This window comes from Lagopus muta, chromosome Z (genome assembly GCF_023343835.1).
Source record: "Lagopus muta isolate bLagMut1 chromosome Z, bLagMut1 primary, whole genome shotgun sequence".
Classification (NCBI taxonomy): Eukaryota; Metazoa; Chordata; class Aves; order Galliformes; family Phasianidae; genus Lagopus; species Lagopus muta.
Window position 1 is genome coordinate 74,046,663 of NC_064472.1, and position 17,996 is coordinate 74,064,658.

Below are 17,996 nucleotides of genomic sequence, written 5' to 3' on the forward strand. Positions count from 1 at the left end.
CAGTCCCCTGATCATCTCTGTGGCTCCTCTGGACCCTCTCCAACAGCTCCATGTCTTTCTTGTACTGGGGGCTCCAGACCTGGACACAGTTCTGCAGCTGCTCTTTTGGGGCCTCACAAAGCAGAGTAAAGGGGGACAATCACCTCCCTGTGCCTGCTGGCCGTCGCTCTTTTGATGGAAGAATTGGCTTATGTTGCTTGCTGTGTGTGGAAGATGACACAGTTTATCATAATTGGGTAGAATTCTGGTCAAAAGGAAGATCAGAAAAATTCCAGATCCTTTGGATAATTTACTTTGTCCTATAACTGTACCCAGAATTAGATCTCAACAATTTTCTCCTTTTGAGCAGTATCCTCTCCCGTATAATTCTGATACTGCACCTATTCCTGTTACTATAGAAGGGAGAATCAGAGCCTGTCAATGGAACAGAGGATACTAGCTCTGACCATTCCCTTTTCAGTCCACATGGCCAAAGCTCTGTGATTGGTACTCCTGCTGGAAAGAGGAAGTTCTATCAGCATAGGAGCAATGCAATCTGCTATCTGCTTAAGCAGAGCAATGCAAAAAGGATCTTACAGATCTCCCCTTTTCCAAAACTAACCCTACTGACATTTCTGTGCATCTTCGTAGGGACAGGGGATGTAGGGACGTAAACCTTCCCTTGCTAATGGAGAGGTGAGAAGCATTATGAAGGAAGTGAAATCCTTGATGGAAGAGCCTATCGGGCTAGCAGAACAATTCAATCGATTTCTTGGACCCAATATTTACTCTTGTGGTGAGTGGATTTCTATTTTAAGTATGTTATCTAATGGGGAAGAAAGAGGAATGATTAGGCAACATGCTATGCAGCAGTGGGAGAGAAGGCAGCCTTCAGGTCTAGAAGCAATCCTGGAAGTAAAATATCCAATAACAGACCCAGAATGGGACAACAATGAAAATGACAGGGGATGTATGAAGGATTTATGATAAATAATAACCCTAGGAATCAAGGATGCAGTGCAGGGAATATTGAAGGTTAACCCTGTAGCTAAAACATAGCCAAATATACAAGACTCTTCAGAAAGTAGAAGGGTGGCATGAACAACCACTAGAGAGTCTTTTGAGGGAAGCACAGAAAGTGTATGTTAGAAAGGAAGAAGAAAAACAGAAACAAAGGACAAAGATGCTGCTTCACTAAGATCCTTGCCAGAGTCTAACCTGTTGGATGAGAATGTTTCTCACACTCATTAACTGAAATAATACTTATGTTCTGTAATCATTCTCAGCATCGTCTTGAGCTCCTCTCTGTGTCTGTGGCAACAATAGAGAGCAAGGCTCAGCTTTGGACATTAAGGCCATGCAATGCAATTGTGAAGAAAAGCACAACTGCTAGACTACAGTGTGGATTTCCCTTTCTGAAGATACTTGTGTTACTAACTTAAAATGTCAAGGCTCTGAACCCGATCATCTTATCTGGTAATAGATTTTAGATACCTGATCTCATGCAGAGTGCATTTATTTGCATGGAAACCTTTCAAAATATTAACTCAAAATATTAACAAAATGCTTCCAGAAGACAAAATTTAAAAAAATTTAGATACAGTGTGCAAGCTCCAACCTGTTCTGTGGTAATAACTTCTGTGAATGCGGAAGGTAACCCTGACTTGCCTGAGCCTTTATTTTTCACCCTCTTTATCGTGGATGCTGATTCTTTGAAGTAACTCTCACAAAACCAATTCAAAGCTCAGCTCTGTGTGCACAGTGCTAGCATTTCTTTACAGCAACTTTCATTATAATGAGAAATAAGACCTTTTACCTTGATACACTGCTTTTTATCTTCAAAGAACCTTCATAAATAAAATCTAGCTAATCCAAAAACCCCTGTATATGAAAAAATACTGATCATGGCCTGAACAGGTAACTAGCATATGAGAAAGGGCTTGTGTTAGCTTGGGAGCACAAGGAAAGAGCCCCAGTCTGTCCTTAGCATGCAGCTAGAAGAAACTCGCTTATGAGAAACTACTCTGCAGCTGTAACTAAGTATCCTTGCTTATCCTGATACAATGCTTTGTTGTCTCCTGCTGTTATATATGGCCAGGATACACAGAGTTTGCTTGGACATCCTGCAAGCCAGCCACCACCAGCATCAGCTGGAGGAAACCCCAGGGCTGGCCACCACTGGTACCGAGGACTTGGAGGAGATTCTACCAGCTGGCTGCCTCTGGTACCGTGAGTACCTCTCTATTAAACCGATGAATATTAACTTGTCTCCATGTACTTTCTACAGGATTGGTAGACCTTACACAGAAACACAGGCGCTTTTGCATTACACCCTTCAACATAATTGATTATTATTATATTATGGCTTACAGGAGGGACTGAGGTGAAATTAAATTCACAGATATCTGATGACAAAAGAGAGTTTAAACTTAAGGATGACTGTGTCCTAATTTACTGTCCTCACTGTTAGCTACCCCTGTCCCAAATTTGGTCTGCACTATGAAGGATTATTTTCTTATCTGCAGAATGATTTCTATTTTTAACTAAATAAAACAGCACTGGTGTTATTTCAGTACTTATTACACTAAGAAAAGAATGTACAATTTAATTAGATCAAACTCAGTGAAGCATAGGACCAAAACTGCAAGATGCAGGCACCTAAAGTGTCAGACCTAACTGTAATGCTACTGACAACAGGGTTTTTACGTATTACTGCCTGTGGACCTTCACCAAAACATTTCATACAAGTCTGAAGAGCCTTGATCTGAGCATCTATGTCATTTTACATTTTTTGTAAAACTGGAGTGAAAACCCAATAGATGGCATACTTCTATTCAGAAATATATATATATATATATATATGGATTTGCATTCCATCATTTAGATGGAAAAGTGCACCCCATGGGAAAACACAGAGCTTTCACCTCATTTCAAAAAGTAAATTTTAAAAGTAAATAAAGTAAGTAAAACTTTATTTACCAAAAGTATGTCACCAACAGAAGGGAAAGCACTTACAAATGTGTGTTTCGAAAGCACTATTTCCTACCTGCTGTTGAAGAGTTAAATAATTTTGAAGGCTCAACCTAGGTTCTCGGCCAGTGTGAACAGTGGGAACGCACTAACTGCTGTTTTACAGCAAGCTGACTGGAAGAAGTGCAAAGTGTCATATTTACACAGGTTTTAGAGAGACTGCTCTCTAAAGACTGCTCTCCAAGACTGTTAACTGCTAAATTTAAATGAACACTGCATTATATTTGATAAAGTACTTAATTTGTCTGGAAGAATACAGTGTTTCAGATGTTGTTACTGATTCTGAGTTAAGCTCTCTCTCACCATTCAGAATGTGCCAGAGCAATGGTTCACACTACACACCTTCCAGTATTGCATACAGTGATTCTCCTTGAGAGCTTACAGAATTTTCTAAGTATGTGTGTTATTTCCAACACACTATGAGCAGGGTTTTCTGCTTACTGTTCTGATTTGCACAGGCTATATACAGAGCTTTAAATAGTATCACTCCCATGGAACACATACAGTACAGAAAATCCCTGAGCATGAAACTGCAAAGCTGGTACTTTTTGGGAAGGTACAGTGCTAAACATTCTGTAACTGTCTGTGCAGAAATAACTAGTGTAAATGGAGGTAGTAAATGGCCTGAGTCATCTCTGCTAGATGAAGCTGTTTTAAAGAAAATACATAACAAATACTCTTTAAAAGAACATCTAATTAACAAGATGGTTTTGATACCTACCTACCTGATATTTGTACTTATGTTAATAGAACCATAAACACATCAAAACAATTGATATTTCTCAACTTGAAAAATCATACGCTATACTGAATTTTCAGTTTGCAAGTACAGGTTTGCAGAAAGAAGAAAAATACTATAAATATAAAAACAGTAAATACTCCAAGTGCTGCTTTGAAAATAATGCCTTCTATTTTATAATGCAGGCCGACAATGTCAAAGGTGAGTGCTGGTGGTTCAGCAGCAGAGGACGAACCTTCCAGCAGCGTCTGATGCACAGACTCAGATGTGAACAATTCAAATTGTTTATTACAAGTTCTCACATCACTTATATACCTTCACAAGTTTTCTAGCTTTTCCATCTGCCCCTACAAATAATGGAAGTACATAATGGAAACTTACAGCTTCGGAACAAAGATGTTACTTGGGAATTGCTAGAAGGAGATGCAGAGAAAGAAGCTCTGAAAAAAATACTAGAAGATCAGCAGGAATTGCTGAAACAAAAAGGAAAAGGACGCAAACTTAAAGGAAGAGGGGGGAAGACACCTCAAGGTTCACACAAAGGGAAGGTACAGTTTCAGGGCAAGAAAATAAAGTTTGAGAATGAGGAAGAAGGCGAAGATGATACTAAAACAGAACCAGTAAGTCCTAAGAAGAGACCACTAGAAGAAACAGAAAAAGAAGAATCTGCACCAAAACAACTGAAAACAGAAAATGGAGATGGAGCTCAGTAATACTAAAGTAAAAATACCATTGTTTTTATTAGTTCATTTTAAATAGTCCCCATCCACCTTTACATGTCAACAGAGCATTCTACAAACACTCTTCAATCATTCATGCAGGCGCTTCTCCAACCAGAGCTGTGAGATGTTCTTTCTTCTTTTAGAGGTGTCCTTGGTTCTCATGCTGTTTATCTTGCTCCACAGCTGCTGCTCTGAACAGTTTCTCTTGTATTCCCACACCTTCCCACCAACATTATATTACATGTTGTTGCCACGTGCCTGATGGCAGCAGAGGGGCAGTCTGGCAGAATGGCATTCCTGTGGAAATGCCTATGAAGCAGAGGTGCATAATTGAATTCCTCCATGCAGAAATAAGCCTGCACTCACTGACATTCCTAAGCTCAATAATTATTTATGAAGACCAAGCAGTGGATGTGACCATAGTAGGGCAGCAAGTGGAGAGTTTCAGCAGCAGTAACAACTGTTAGGTCACCTCCACTGGCGCAGATTTTTAAAGACGTGGCATTTAGGATCTTGTCAACTGCTAGCAAAAATGCACGGCCAATGATGGGGACTATGCTGAAAACAAGTGTTCTGCAGCAGAGAATTCGCTCTATCAAACGGTGTTTTGCGCTCTTTGTATCCTCGTGCTGGGGGCCCCGTGCCTGGATTCAGCACTGCAAGCGGGGCCTCAGGAGCACTGGGTTCACTTCCCCCCTCCCTCCTTCGGTGCAGCCCAAGGGCTTCCGGGGAGAGGAGGCATCTTTAGAAAGGAACAAACAAACTTGTTCGTGCCATCTTTTGAAGACACAGAAATCGCAATAGAACAGATCTTACTACGGGAGACTCTTAGCTGTTTCCTAATGAACGGCCATCACAGCTGACACGGCGTCCCCCAGGCCGTGCCCGCACCCCCGGGCGGAAAGGCCCGCCCGCTGCTAACATGGCTGCCACTGCGGCCGTGAAGGTAAGTGTGGGATGGAAGGGCCGCGGAGCTGCCGGCGAGCCGGAGGTGCGCCTCGCCTGCCTGCTGCCTGCCTGCCTAATTGCCTCTGCCCTCCCTGCCTGCCTCTGCCCTCCCTGCCTATCGCAGTCCCCTGAGCCGCTGCTGAGCGTCAGAGGCGGCCGCGTGGGACGGGCCGTGCGGCGGCCACGCCGCTGCCACCTCGGCGCTGGGCACGGGGTCGTTGACCTTCCGCCTCTCTCTCGCTCCCTTCCCCCGTCCCGTCCCGTCCCGTCCCGCCCCGGCGGCAGCGGCCCCCGGAGCGCGGGCAGGGCGGTCCCCGTGGCGGGCGGTGGCACGCTGCGGGCCCGGCTCGCTCGCGCCGACGCGGGTCGACTGCGGTGCCTGAGACGCCGTGGGGCTTCTGGGTTTTGCTTTGCTCTGCTTTGCCTTGGTTTGCTTTGCTTTTGTAAAAGAATGGTAGTCCAGCTGCAGGCCCATGGAGAGCTGCGCCTTCCCGGATTTCTGGCTGGGCTGTGGTGGGTCTGATTTGATAGTGAAAGTGACTGGAGCACATGCGAACTTCCAGCAGGGTTGCAATCTGAATGAGGCAGAAGAAATCACAGCAGAGCTGGTCTGTGCTGTGCCTTTTAAAAATCTCTTGGAAGGCTCAGGGCCTGCCGCAGAGAGGAGGCTGGCGAGGCAGAACGCTTGGGTTTGTGTTTTGACTGGAGCAGTCATCAGCTTTCTTGAGATCAGATGCGTTCTTCAGGACCTCCTGTGAGGCCCTATCTGCAGTACTGTGTCCAGGCCTGGGGCCCCCAGCATAGGAATGATACAGAGCTCTTGGAGCAGGTCACAGAGATGCTCAGAGGGCTGGAGCACCTCTCCTTTGAAGAAAGGTTGAGGGAACTGGGCTTGTTCAGCCTGAAGAAGAGAAGGCTCTAGGAGACCTCACTGTGGCCTTCCAGTACCTAATGCGGTCCTACGGGGAGGGACTCTTCACTGGAGAGTATAGTGACAGAAAAGGGATAACAGTTTTCAACTAAACAGGAGTAGATTTCTGTTGTCAAGAAGAAGATTGTTTGCTGAGGGTGGTGTGGCACTGAAACAGGTTACCCAGAGAAGTGGTGGTTGCCGAGTCCCTGCACGTGTTCAAAGCCAGGTTGGATGGGGCCATAAACAGCTTATTCTAGTGGGGGGCAACCAGCCCACAGCAAATTGATGTTTATGTCATACAGCTGTAGCACCTATCTCTAGCATGTACCTTTTTCTTCTCCAGACGTAAATATTTAGGCAGATAAGCATTCCCTTTTGAACATTAAATCATAGGGCAGTAATAAAGCCAGAAAGTATAATACCAGATAAAACTAGTTACTGAAGGAAATTATATTTTTCTGGAATCGAGAAAGAGAAAGCTACCATTTTGATCCTGACTCCTGTTAAAATAACAATCTTCATTGTTTACTGAATTTATGCCTGGCCATTGTTAAAAATGATCTTTTTTTGATTTTGAGTTTTGTGACTGCTCATGTTGCACACTTCTTGTATCACTCTTAAGGCAAAAGTTTGTTCATCATAATGTTTGTGTGAATTGCAAGATTTTCATGAGCAAATTAAGTCTAATATTTAATCTAAATGTTTGTGATATATAAGCAGCGTGAGAAACATCCAATATTATGCAGACAGTAATCATGTCTTCCTAATGCTTGAATATGTTCAGAGTTGGGGCTTGTGGATTTTCAAAGTATTTTCTGCTGCCCTTCTCCTCACGTTCCACAAGGGGGTAGCAAAAGACAATGAGACGTTGGAGCTGCTTCAGCATATTAGCCTTGAGACTGCCCGTGGTCAGTTTCCTCGAGGTAGTGGTTTTGACATGTGAAGACGACCATGCAGTCTCTTTTAAAATTAATCACTTGATGAATAGAATAGACTAGAACAGAACAGTTCCACTGGAAGGGTCCTACCAAGATCACAAAGCCCAACTATCTGACCTGTCAAGGATAATAAAGCATATTGGTGATGGCATTATCCAAATGCCTCTTGAACTCTGACAGACAGTTGGGCATCTACTCTTGTTTAGTTGAAAACTGTTATCCCTTGTTCTGTTACTACACTGACAGACATCAGAAGGGGCATCAGCCAATTCACTGGGAAGCCTATTTCAGCATTAGATGGTAAATAAAACATTTCCTTATGCTCTTTATTCTTTATTCTGAGGCAATTAGCAGCACTGCTGGTGCATTCTGCAGCACAATGGGAGATCGAGGTAGTGAGAGGGAGGTTGTGAAAACAAGGAGACCCTGGGGCAAGGGCAGAGTTGCTAGGAGCCCTCCGTCCTCTCAAGAGTGATTGAGCAGCAGTATGGCACCTCTACATGTACAAAAGCAGCCTCCTGGAAGGGCGAGCAACCAGGATGGACAAACAGAGTAGTGCTGCACATAGGCAGGGCATGCAAGGAGGGCAGAATGTGGTCCACTGTCTTCTCATCTGGGAGCAGCAGGGACCAGCACTCTGTTGAAACAAATATGATGAGCACTCACTGCAGTGACCAGGATCAAGGCAGAACAGACTGGGGAGCCACAACCTTTGTGGCTGGCATATCTACACAAGGAGACTTCCTGATGAGCAGAAGTCCTTGCAAGAAGGAGAAGCTAAGCTATCTTCCATCCCTGAGGAAACAGACCACAGTAACATACAAGATGTTGGGGATGGCACATATGTCTCTGAAGGAGGATCCTCCCGCTTGTCTCTGAAGCACCCATAAATGACTGTTTGGAGGCACTGGGGCTGGAAAGAGAAAAAGGTGTGGATAATGGTTTGGACACAGAAACAGGCTCATTAGGATAATCCAATCAAGGACACAAGTCAGAACCAGTGCCATCAAAAAAAGTCAAAGAGTCATAGTTACTGGGGACTCAGTGCACAAAGGTGCACTGAGGCTCCCATTTGCTGCCTTTACAGTCTCTCTAGAGAAGTTTGCTGCCTGCCAGAAACCCACGCTTCGGACACTGGAAAGAAGCTACCAGGTCTGATAAGCAACTAGTTTTTGCTCCCACTCTTTCAAACTGGGTCACAGGAGAGTGCAAATAGAAAATAGCAAAATATTTTAACAGATTTTATGTTCCTTGGAGGATGTTGAAGGGACTGGGAGTACAGGCAGTATTCTCCTTAATCCTTTTGGTTAGAGACTGAGATTTGGGCAGGAGGAGAATGGACCAGCTGAATGATTGGCTATGTGGATGGTGTTCAACTGGGCATTTTGGGTACTGTGATCTTGGACACACTTAGAGAGACCACATATACTGGTGTTGGATGGGATGGAACTGACAGCGGGGGGGCAAGAATGTTCTGGGCAGCAGATTGGCTGGACTGATTAACAGAGCTTTATACTAGATCTCATGAGGGAAGGCGGTGTACTTCCAAGGGACAGGGAAGGACTGAGAAATGCTGTCACTCTAGAAAGCAACATGGGAAAGCCACTGATTTGTTCCCAAAAAATTTGGGAGGGCTCCTCCAAGAAGGTAACTCAGCCAATAGCGCAGCTGAAGTGTCTCTAAACTGAACTGCATAGGATGGGAAATAAGCAGAGCTGGAAACCATGGTGCAATGGTGCAATTAGAAAACTGTGACCTGATTACTGTCCCAGAGACATGGTGGGATGAATCACAGACACTGAAACACTACAGTCAAGAGCTACAAGATTTTAAGAAGAAATAGACAGGGAAGGAGGAGTGGAAGAATTGCATTCTATGTTAAGAAATGGATAGGTTGCAAAGAGCTGGTGCTGAAGAGTAGCCATTCTGAGGTTGGGAGTTTGTGGGTTAAAATTAGGGATCACACCTAATTATAGAGCTCAAGTACTCAACATATTCTTTGCCTCACTCTTCACTGGTAGTCAGGATTCCCATGCCTTACACATCCCTTAACCTGTAGGCATGGATCAGGGAATGAAAAATTGTAAAAGCAGATCAAATCAGACCTGAGACTCATGAGGCTGAATGTGTACAGGTCTATGGAGCCAAACAATATGCAGTTCATGGTCCTGAAGGAGCTGTCTTATGTGATTGCCAAGCCACTCTCCATCATATTTGAAAAGTCATGGCCATCAGGCAGTGTCTCTGGGTGACTGGAGAAGGGGAACATTGCTTTCATTTTCAAAGAAGATATGAAGAAAGACCAAGGAACTATAAGGCAGTGAGCCCCCCCTCTGTGCCTGGGAAGAACAAGGAGCAGATCCTCCTGGGTGATATATTAAGGAACATGCAAGATGAAGAGGTGACCCAAAGCAGCTGGCACAGCTCCATCAAAGGCTGACCATGCCTGACCAGTCTGTTGCCTTCTATAACGGAGTGGCAGCATTGGTGGACAACAGAGGGGCACCTGATGTCTACCTGGAGTTGTAGCAGGCTTTAAACACAGTCCAACATCACTTCCTTATGTCTAAATCGGAGAGGTATAGATTGGAAGGCTAGATTTGGCAGGTAAAGGATTGGTTGTATAGTCAGAGGGGTCAGAGTCAACCTATCTATGTCCAGGTGAAGGACAAGTAGTGTTCCACAGGGATCAGTCTTAGGACCAGTGTTACACAGCATCTTTATTAGCAGTCTAGACAGCGGAATTGAGTGCATCCTCAGCAAGTTTGTGGATGACGCTAATCTGAATGATGCAGTTGATACAAGAGAAGGCACGAATGCCACTGAGAGGGACCTGGACATGCTTAAAAAGTGGGCCTAGGGTAACCTAAGGAGGTTCAACAAGGTGGAGTGCACGTGTTGTATGTGAGTCAGGGCAACCCCTTATATGTATAGACTGGGAGATCTCTCTGAGAGCAGCACTGTAAAGGCTTGAGGCTTCCAGTAAATCCAAAGCTGGAGACCAGTAAGTCAGCAGTATCCGGGGCTGCATCAAAAAAGGGGTGGCCAGCAGATCAAGGGAGGTGACTTTCCCCTCTATCCTGCCCTTGTGATTCATTTCATACTTACTTAGTATATAAACTGTATCAAAACAGTTTCAAACTGTTCTTCCAGCCTGATTGCCCAAGAAAGTGAAATACATTTGAGCAGTCCTCTGCTTGACCCTCTCTTTTTCATTCCATTACGCTTTAGAACTAACAGTTTATTTCATTAAAAAATTGGAAGAAGTACATTAACGTCAAAGGATTAAATTTAAAAAGTAGGAATAACAGGAGCCTGTTTGTTTATGTTTCTACTTAAGGTTGTGTGTTGAATAAAATCTGACCCCAACATACAGAGGAGAGAATGTTTGATGCTGCTGTGGGCAAACATTGGATGAGTATCTTTGCTCTTCAACATCCTAGAAGAGCTAATTGTTGTTTTGCAGAGAAGCCTAGCAGTGCTCTAAGCAGCTGACATTGTTAGCAAGTTCCTTTCATTTCAGGTACTACTAGCTGTCTTCCTTTTCCAAAGATGTACAGAAACATTTTACAGAAGCAAGGTGGTTCTTAGGTCTTTGCTGGTCAACTCAAAAGACTTCTAATTTTTCAGAAAAAAAAAAAAAGTTTGTATAATAGTATACTATCTTGTATTTAGTACTGCATATACAGGACTGCTCCTCTCTCTGGAAACAAGGAGCCTTTATTGTATGATGCTTTTACAGGTATATTTGACTCATAGAGACATTCCCAGAAAATACCTCTCATTTTCCTGTTGGAAAAAAAAAAAAAAAAAGATGAATTGGCACATCTTTTAAGTTTTTTTCATAGCTTTTTTAATTGGGTATCTTTAAAGAAAAGAATCATATTGTGCGAAATCGTCAAGTTATTTTTTTTTTTAAATGCTGTCATTGCAAATTTATTTTTGGGAAACTTCATAGTCTAGCCCCATCTCAAGCAGAAAATATGATTTGGGGCTGCCCAGGTAGTTATTGAGATACATTGTTAAATGGAGTGCAATTTCAAGAAGGCTGATAATGTACTTTTCTTTTTAAGATTGGAATTATTGGTGGAACTGGCCTAGATGATCCGGATATCTTAGAAGAAAGAACAGAAAAATATGTTGATACTCCCTATGGCAAGGTCTGTATAACATGTTTTATTATTACAAGACTCTTCCCCATTTGTAAAGATGTTTATTTGCTTGAAGAATTGTTAGACCAGGCTTCTCTGTTAGATGATCCATGTCTGTGTTAAGTGGATACTCTCACGAGACTGTTTCCTTTTTATGGCCACGTGCTGTTCACAAAGTCATAAAAAGATGATGGTGTGCAAAGGAGAATGCACCTCTTCTCCTTTGTGTATTGGATTCATTTACAAACTCAGTCCTGAATTTGCAGTCAAGAGTCTCCTCTTTCATATTTGTGCTGTTGTGTGGCCTGCACTATATGTCAGAGAGCTCCAGAAACCTTTTGACTTTCGAGAAAAATATTCGTTAAGGTATATGAGCTCCCATGTTCCCTGTAAAACCTTAATTATACCTTTATACACTTTATATAGTGTTGTCCTTGCAGTCTTGCTTACAGCTGCATCATTTGAAACAGATTGGAAAACAATGCTTAGAAACTGCTTGTATGTCAGGGTAATCGTGATCTGTTGTCCTTCATATTGCTTCAGCCCTTTTCTTCTGCCAGAGGGAGTGGAGGCTGAGGATGTTGCTCTGTACACAGTGCCTAGTGTATTGTGAAAGACACACAGGAAGAGAAAGATAAAGGACAGGAGAGTATGGGCAGGGAAAGGGGAAGAGAGAAGTTCCAGTTGACACAGGAAGTTTATAGAAAGAACTGGATCTGAGATTTTCAGTAGTGCTGTAAGACCAGAGGAGATTCTGAGTGCTTTAGAATTGCTCTCAGAATCTCCTCTGTAGAGCAACATTAACTTTAATGTTTGAATGAATGCACTTTTCATCCCCATGGAGCTGGTGGACATGAAGGTGCGCAGGGGTTGGGTCACAAGGTACAGTGGTTTATGGTGCAGTGAATGGCTTGAATTGGTTCAGTTAAGACAGAGCAGAAGCAAACTTGACTAAAGTAATTGGTATCATTAGGTGAATTAATATTTGCCTGTTTTAGCATTGAGGAAGGAGGAACTACACAGCTTGCTGCTCTCATTTTAGAGCAACAGAAATAAACAACTGTCATTGCACAATGCAAAATTGAAAATAAGAGCTTTTTTTTTTTAGGTATATGTGGAAAGGTTTAGAAGTGTGGGTCTTTTTTTCCTAAAGATGCATCATCTCATGATTGCTATTGATATAAAACCGAACTGGTTTCTTTTCTGCCATAAAGATGCTTTTTCATAGAGCCTTGAAAACTAAGAAGAGGTAGTCTGCCTGAAAATTTAGTAAGTAAAGAACCTCGTTTAATAAACACTTCAGGTCTTTTTACTGGTGAGAATATTAAGATGCAACAGGAAGTCTATATTGTTTAAGCAGAACTAGGAAGTAGCAAAATGAAAGTCTAAATGCCAAAGGGAAAGCGGAGAGCATAGTTAAACATGTATGTTCGTTTCTTTCTGCGCTGTAAAAATGTGAACAACAGAGTCCCACTCTCCTTACATGTTGTTGTTTAATTGTTATGTGTCTTGGGAAGAACTTTAGAAAAAGGCTTGTTGCTGAAAACCTCAGGGTAGGTGATGTTCCTTGACATCTTTGACATTTGAGAACGGTGAAATACATGGTTGTTTTTTTTTTTAATGCTACTTCTTTACCTTTAGAAACACAGTAATAGCATGCATTTTGCTCAAATAAATTCTTTGAACTGTCATCTGTTTTGGTCATCTTGAATTCTAAGAATCGTTTGAAAACCAAGTGGGGATTTTATTTCTCTTCAGAAATCTGGAAAAGTTCCTGAAAAAGGAAAATAATACAAAAGTTTTGCAGTTTCTCTGTATCAGTGTTGGTCTTTCCCGATCTTTCAAGATATGTTAGTAATAATGGTGGAAATGTATTATGTTAGTTTTATTAAATATACGGGTGAAATTGTGTGTGTGTATATATATATATATGTATATATTTATGTCTTCTCATTTTTTCTGCTTCCATCATTCCCATTGCATAAAACATTGGGATGAAAATTAGTGTCAATACCTCAAAACCTTTTGGCATTTTATCTCTGTATGTGGACAGTACTGCCCTCTTGGAAGACAGGAAAATGGCTTGCAACAGCATTTATCTTCAGCAGTGTATTTTGAAGCTACTAATAAAACTTTCTTCAGAATATACTCTCAGTTAGAAGCTTCTGCTTTCTGGATGATAGCTCTCATCCTGCTTTAGAATATTCTATTGTATGCCCCTCCTTTTTTCCTTATGGGTTTCTCTGGCAAATAAAACAGGTTCTTTTTTATTCTGCATATGTGCTCTGTGTGCTGGCAGCGGGAAACCAGGTAACACTGACACTCATCTCCTGCCTGCCCAGAAGTACACCAGTCATTTGTTTCATAAAACTGTGATTGCAGGCTTGGGGATGAAAAAAGCTGCTTCTTCCTGTTACGGTTTTGCTGTTCATTTTGTTTTCTGTTCCATCTTGCTTCCAAGCTTAGGCCACTGGAATGAATTAATTCTGTGAGCACCACAAACATGTTGTGAAGAGGAGATTTGTTTAAACTGTTTGTTATAACTGTCATAACTTAGGGTGAAACACACAGGGTTCCTTCCTTCCTCCTCCGTTTTGCGATACTGTGTAATAGACACACGGCTCGGATTTTATGGAAGGAGGAAGTAGTTAATTAATAATTCACACACGCCTTTGAATTCTGTTATTTGAAATCTTTGAAAACAGACAGGATTTCCTCACAAATGAAGCACAGTGCCATACTACTTGATGTCAGGGCACTGCAGCCTCGCTGTGCCCCGGGCCAGGACACTCTGGTGACGGGGATGGGGTGGGAGGTGGTTGTGGTAGAGCTTGGATTGAGATTGTTCCTTTGGAACTTTTTACTTCTCCCAGCACTTCAGAGCTCTTCAGTGCTGAGGTAGTGGTGCAGGGATACAGTGCTGCAAAGAGGTGGCAAGAGAACATGAGCAGAACCGGAGAACACATTAGCTCTGCTGAGTAGTCAGCGCAGTTCAATATTTCTGTATCGTTCACATCCTTGTAACTTTGCTTATGCTGGTTTATCATTATTTCCTTTATTCTATTGACCCCCCAGATGCAGTCTTTCCAAACTCCTTTCGTAATCTCAGCTCATCATTTAGCACTGTGTTCTTTGTTCCAGATTGTTTTCTCTATTCTGCCGGGACCTAGCTTGCTTGCTTATGACCTCACACACAAATCTTTCTTATGGGCTTCCTCAACAAAACAATCCCCAAAAAACAAAATTCCAAACACAAATAATTCTGATCCATCACTGTTATGGAACGCTGGAGGAGCAAACTGACTTAGCAAGTGGGCAGTAAGCCCTTCTCCCCATGTGAAAATTATAATCCTATAGCCACGTCTGGTGCGTAAGAGTATGCATAAAGTAAGGTTAAACATTTACATGTCAACAGCTTAATATTAAATGGAGACTTCTTAAAATGGAAACTTAAAATGGAGCACAGAATACATTTTAATTCTGAAAACAGCTTCTCTGAAACACTCCCTACATTAAAAAAAGATGATTAGTCTGTGTTTGGCAGAATTTAAACTTAGGTGATTCAGTAAGTGCTTTGGAGAGATTCCACATTAAGAATGACCAAAGAGACTTGTGCAAAAGGAAACAGAAGGTGGTATTGTTAGTAGAAGTAAAAATTTCTGAAATGCAATTCTATAGGACTTACATTTTTTTTAATTCTAAATCCCTGTATATTTTATGTTTAATAGAATTAACAACTATAAATGAGAAATGAAATCTTATAGCTTGCACTAAAGTATAAAAAATGTGTCAAGTAGTAGACAATAGACATTTCTAAATATGAGTGTGTGAATTCTTGAGTCACTTGCAAGCTTGATTTCAGAATATAAATGACAGTGTTGTTAATAACTATTTCAGCTTTAAATCCCAGGAAGAAGAGTGGCCTCCAGCAGCTTTACAGTTTCTTAGAAACTGAAATAAGGAAAATAAAATGGATGAAGTTCTGAATTGAGTGGGAGCAGCAACACATACAACTGCACGAGTGTTCAGAAGCATTTAACTAAACAGAGCCTTTACATATTTTTAACAAAAAGTTTTGAAGATGGGAAGCTAGAATTGTGCATTTCAGATCCCTGAAGTGTACAGCCCAGAAGGAGAATGCACCCCACAAAACAGTTTATTTAGCAGTTGCTGGCTTGAGATCACTTGATGCAGGGCACATGTTCCAGCCAGGCATCTACAAAAACAATGCTCAAGCTTCCTGGCTAGTCAGGAGAAATGTGTGTTGCCCTACAGCTGTGAGAGGAGAGTGAGAGTATATGCTAGGCTGAGCAAGTGCAACCCTGCTTCCTTGGGTAGTTTTGTCAGATTGAAGCTCACTTTCAGAAGCTGGGGAAGAGGGATTTTATGGGAAGCATGGGCAGCTGAAGGGTGGGTTAGAGGAGTTTGGGACATGAGAATGAGCTAGGAGTTGATGACTCAAAGGGGACAATGGGAAATTATAGGGGAAGGGACAGATTAAAAGTGATTCCTGTCGGAAGGGGGATTTCTGGAGGGAACGACTTCAGCAAAAAAGAAACAGTTTTATGGGAGAGTGTGAAATGCACTAACTGATGTAAAGGCTAATTATTCATTATTCTTTCCTATGTTCATTCTGTTCCGTTTGAAATTCTGTGTCAAAATATTTGAAAGTATCAGTGTTTCAAAGTACTGTTTAAAACCCCAAAGTAAGGTGTTGCAATTGTTGTTAGTATGAACACAAAAAAACTGTGGTGATCCTTTGGATGCCAAGTGTGATCTTCTGATTCTAAACTCTTGTTAATAAATCTGCCACATCAAATCACAGACTTATTGTGAGCTGAAGACAATGTAAGACTGAAGAGGTATTTCCTTTCTGTAACTAGTATTTCCTTTCATAACCATCTTGCTTATTTTTTATCAGCAGTAAAGATTTTTGATGTGGTTGGTAGACAGTAACTAATTCTGTTTTGCTTGTTTTGTAGCCATCAGATGCTTTGATACTGGGGAAGATAAAAAATGTGGACTGTGTGCTGTTGGCAAGGTAAATTAGCATTTTAAGGAATATTATGTTTTGAAGTGTTTTCCTTCTATATTAAATGAATAAATTTTTATTCTGACTTGTTCTTGCCCTGTATGGTTGCTCACAAAGCCAGTCAGAAGTCTGGATTTTTCCTGTATAGATTTAGTGATGTAGAGGCTAAGAACATTAACAATACTGTCTAGACTTTGGAAGAAAAATCTCAGTAATCTGTCTGCCCCCTGTGTTTGCAGATCTGTGAAAAAGGAAAATTGTCTGTTTCCTGATGAACTGTCTATTTGGTACCTTTGTAAAATCTTTCTTGATTATTGAGTCCTCTGTGTGCTAATTTTATTGCTTAGAAGGTTGCATTCCGTGTAGTTCCTGGGTCACCTTATTCAGAAGATACTGGAAGCATCCAGTGATTGCTCAGAAATTTCACAGTGGCCTACTTGGAAGTGTGTATATGGGACTAGCGTGCTCTTATATGTAAGAACACTAATACAGCACTGGGACAGCATAGGCTGAGCTAGATGCTGATAGCAAGGTCCCTCAACAGTCTCAGGCAAGTAGAGGTGATGAGACCGAGGGAGTTGCACCTTTGTTTTGTGTTTTGGAGGGGGAAAAAAAAGGTAACTTTTGAATGTCAGATTTGAAAAAAAATAAATAAATAAGTAACATATATAATAAAGAAGAGGATTATTAGAACATCTGCAGTACTACTTAGTAAGTCTGCACACTTCGTGGCTTATCAGAAATGCTAGTGACTGCCTGACAGTACTTGGTGATGCAGCGTGTAGCTCCCAGTTCCCAACTGATCAAGTTTTAAAACATTTCACTCTCTGTGAAGGAGCTAATCACAAAATTAAGTTCCTTCTTTTCTCTTACATGGTTGGGAATATCTTTCAAATGTGTTTTATAGTTATGGATGTAATGTACCTCTGCTGTTGTGACAGATAAAATGAAAGCTTCTGCTTCTAAGACTAATTATTTTCTGTACTGGTGAAAAAAAAATCTGCAACAATGTGAAGTCATTCTTTTAATTTATGAAAGCTGTCAGATGATTTTAAGAGCAAATTGGTAAATCTGATGATCTTATTGTTTCCTTTGGGAAGGTAACCTTAAAACTGTGATTTCTCCTTTTAATTACCTGTCATGTGCCACTCTTCTGGGTGGGAGAATGCAAACACTGCTTATGAGCAGAAAATCTGTAGAGTTGCATACAAATCTTAGAGATCTGTTCTGGTAAATGGAATATTTAGTATTGCTATGGGTAGATATTCACAATCTATGGAAATGGTTTACAGAGTTCAGTGAAAATGCCATTAAAATTCTCAAAACTGCTGAATTGTATTTGGATTGTAGTTTAAAGAATTTAAAATTAACTTCAGCTGAAAAGAAAAGAAAAGAAAAGAAAAGAAAAGAAAAGAAAAGAAAAGAAAAGAAAAGAAAAGAAAAGAAAAGAAAAGAAAAGAAAAGAAAAGAAAAGAAAAGAAAAGAAAAGAAAAGAAAAGAAAAGAAAAGAAAAGAAAAGAAAAAAAAGAAACCGCAGCACTATG

The 17,996-nt window shown here is 41.3% G+C and overlaps 1 protein-coding gene across 1 annotated transcript in view; it reads left to right on the top strand.

Moving 5' to 3' along the window:
- Positions 1-5,146: 5,146 nt before the first annotated feature.
- LOC125687201 (methylthioadenosine phosphorylase) overlaps positions 5,147-17,996 on the top strand; it is a 28,736-nt gene continuing 15,886 nt past the window's right edge. Inside the window, exons 1-3 of the mRNA XM_048932095.1 lie at positions 5,147-5,416; positions 11,343-11,429; positions 16,403-16,461. Of these exons, the coding sequence (XP_048788052.1) occupies positions 5,393-5,416; positions 11,343-11,429; positions 16,403-16,461 (170 nt within the window). The 5' untranslated portion in view covers positions 5,147-5,392. The remainder of the gene's footprint in view (positions 5,417-11,342; positions 11,430-16,402; positions 16,462-17,996) is intronic.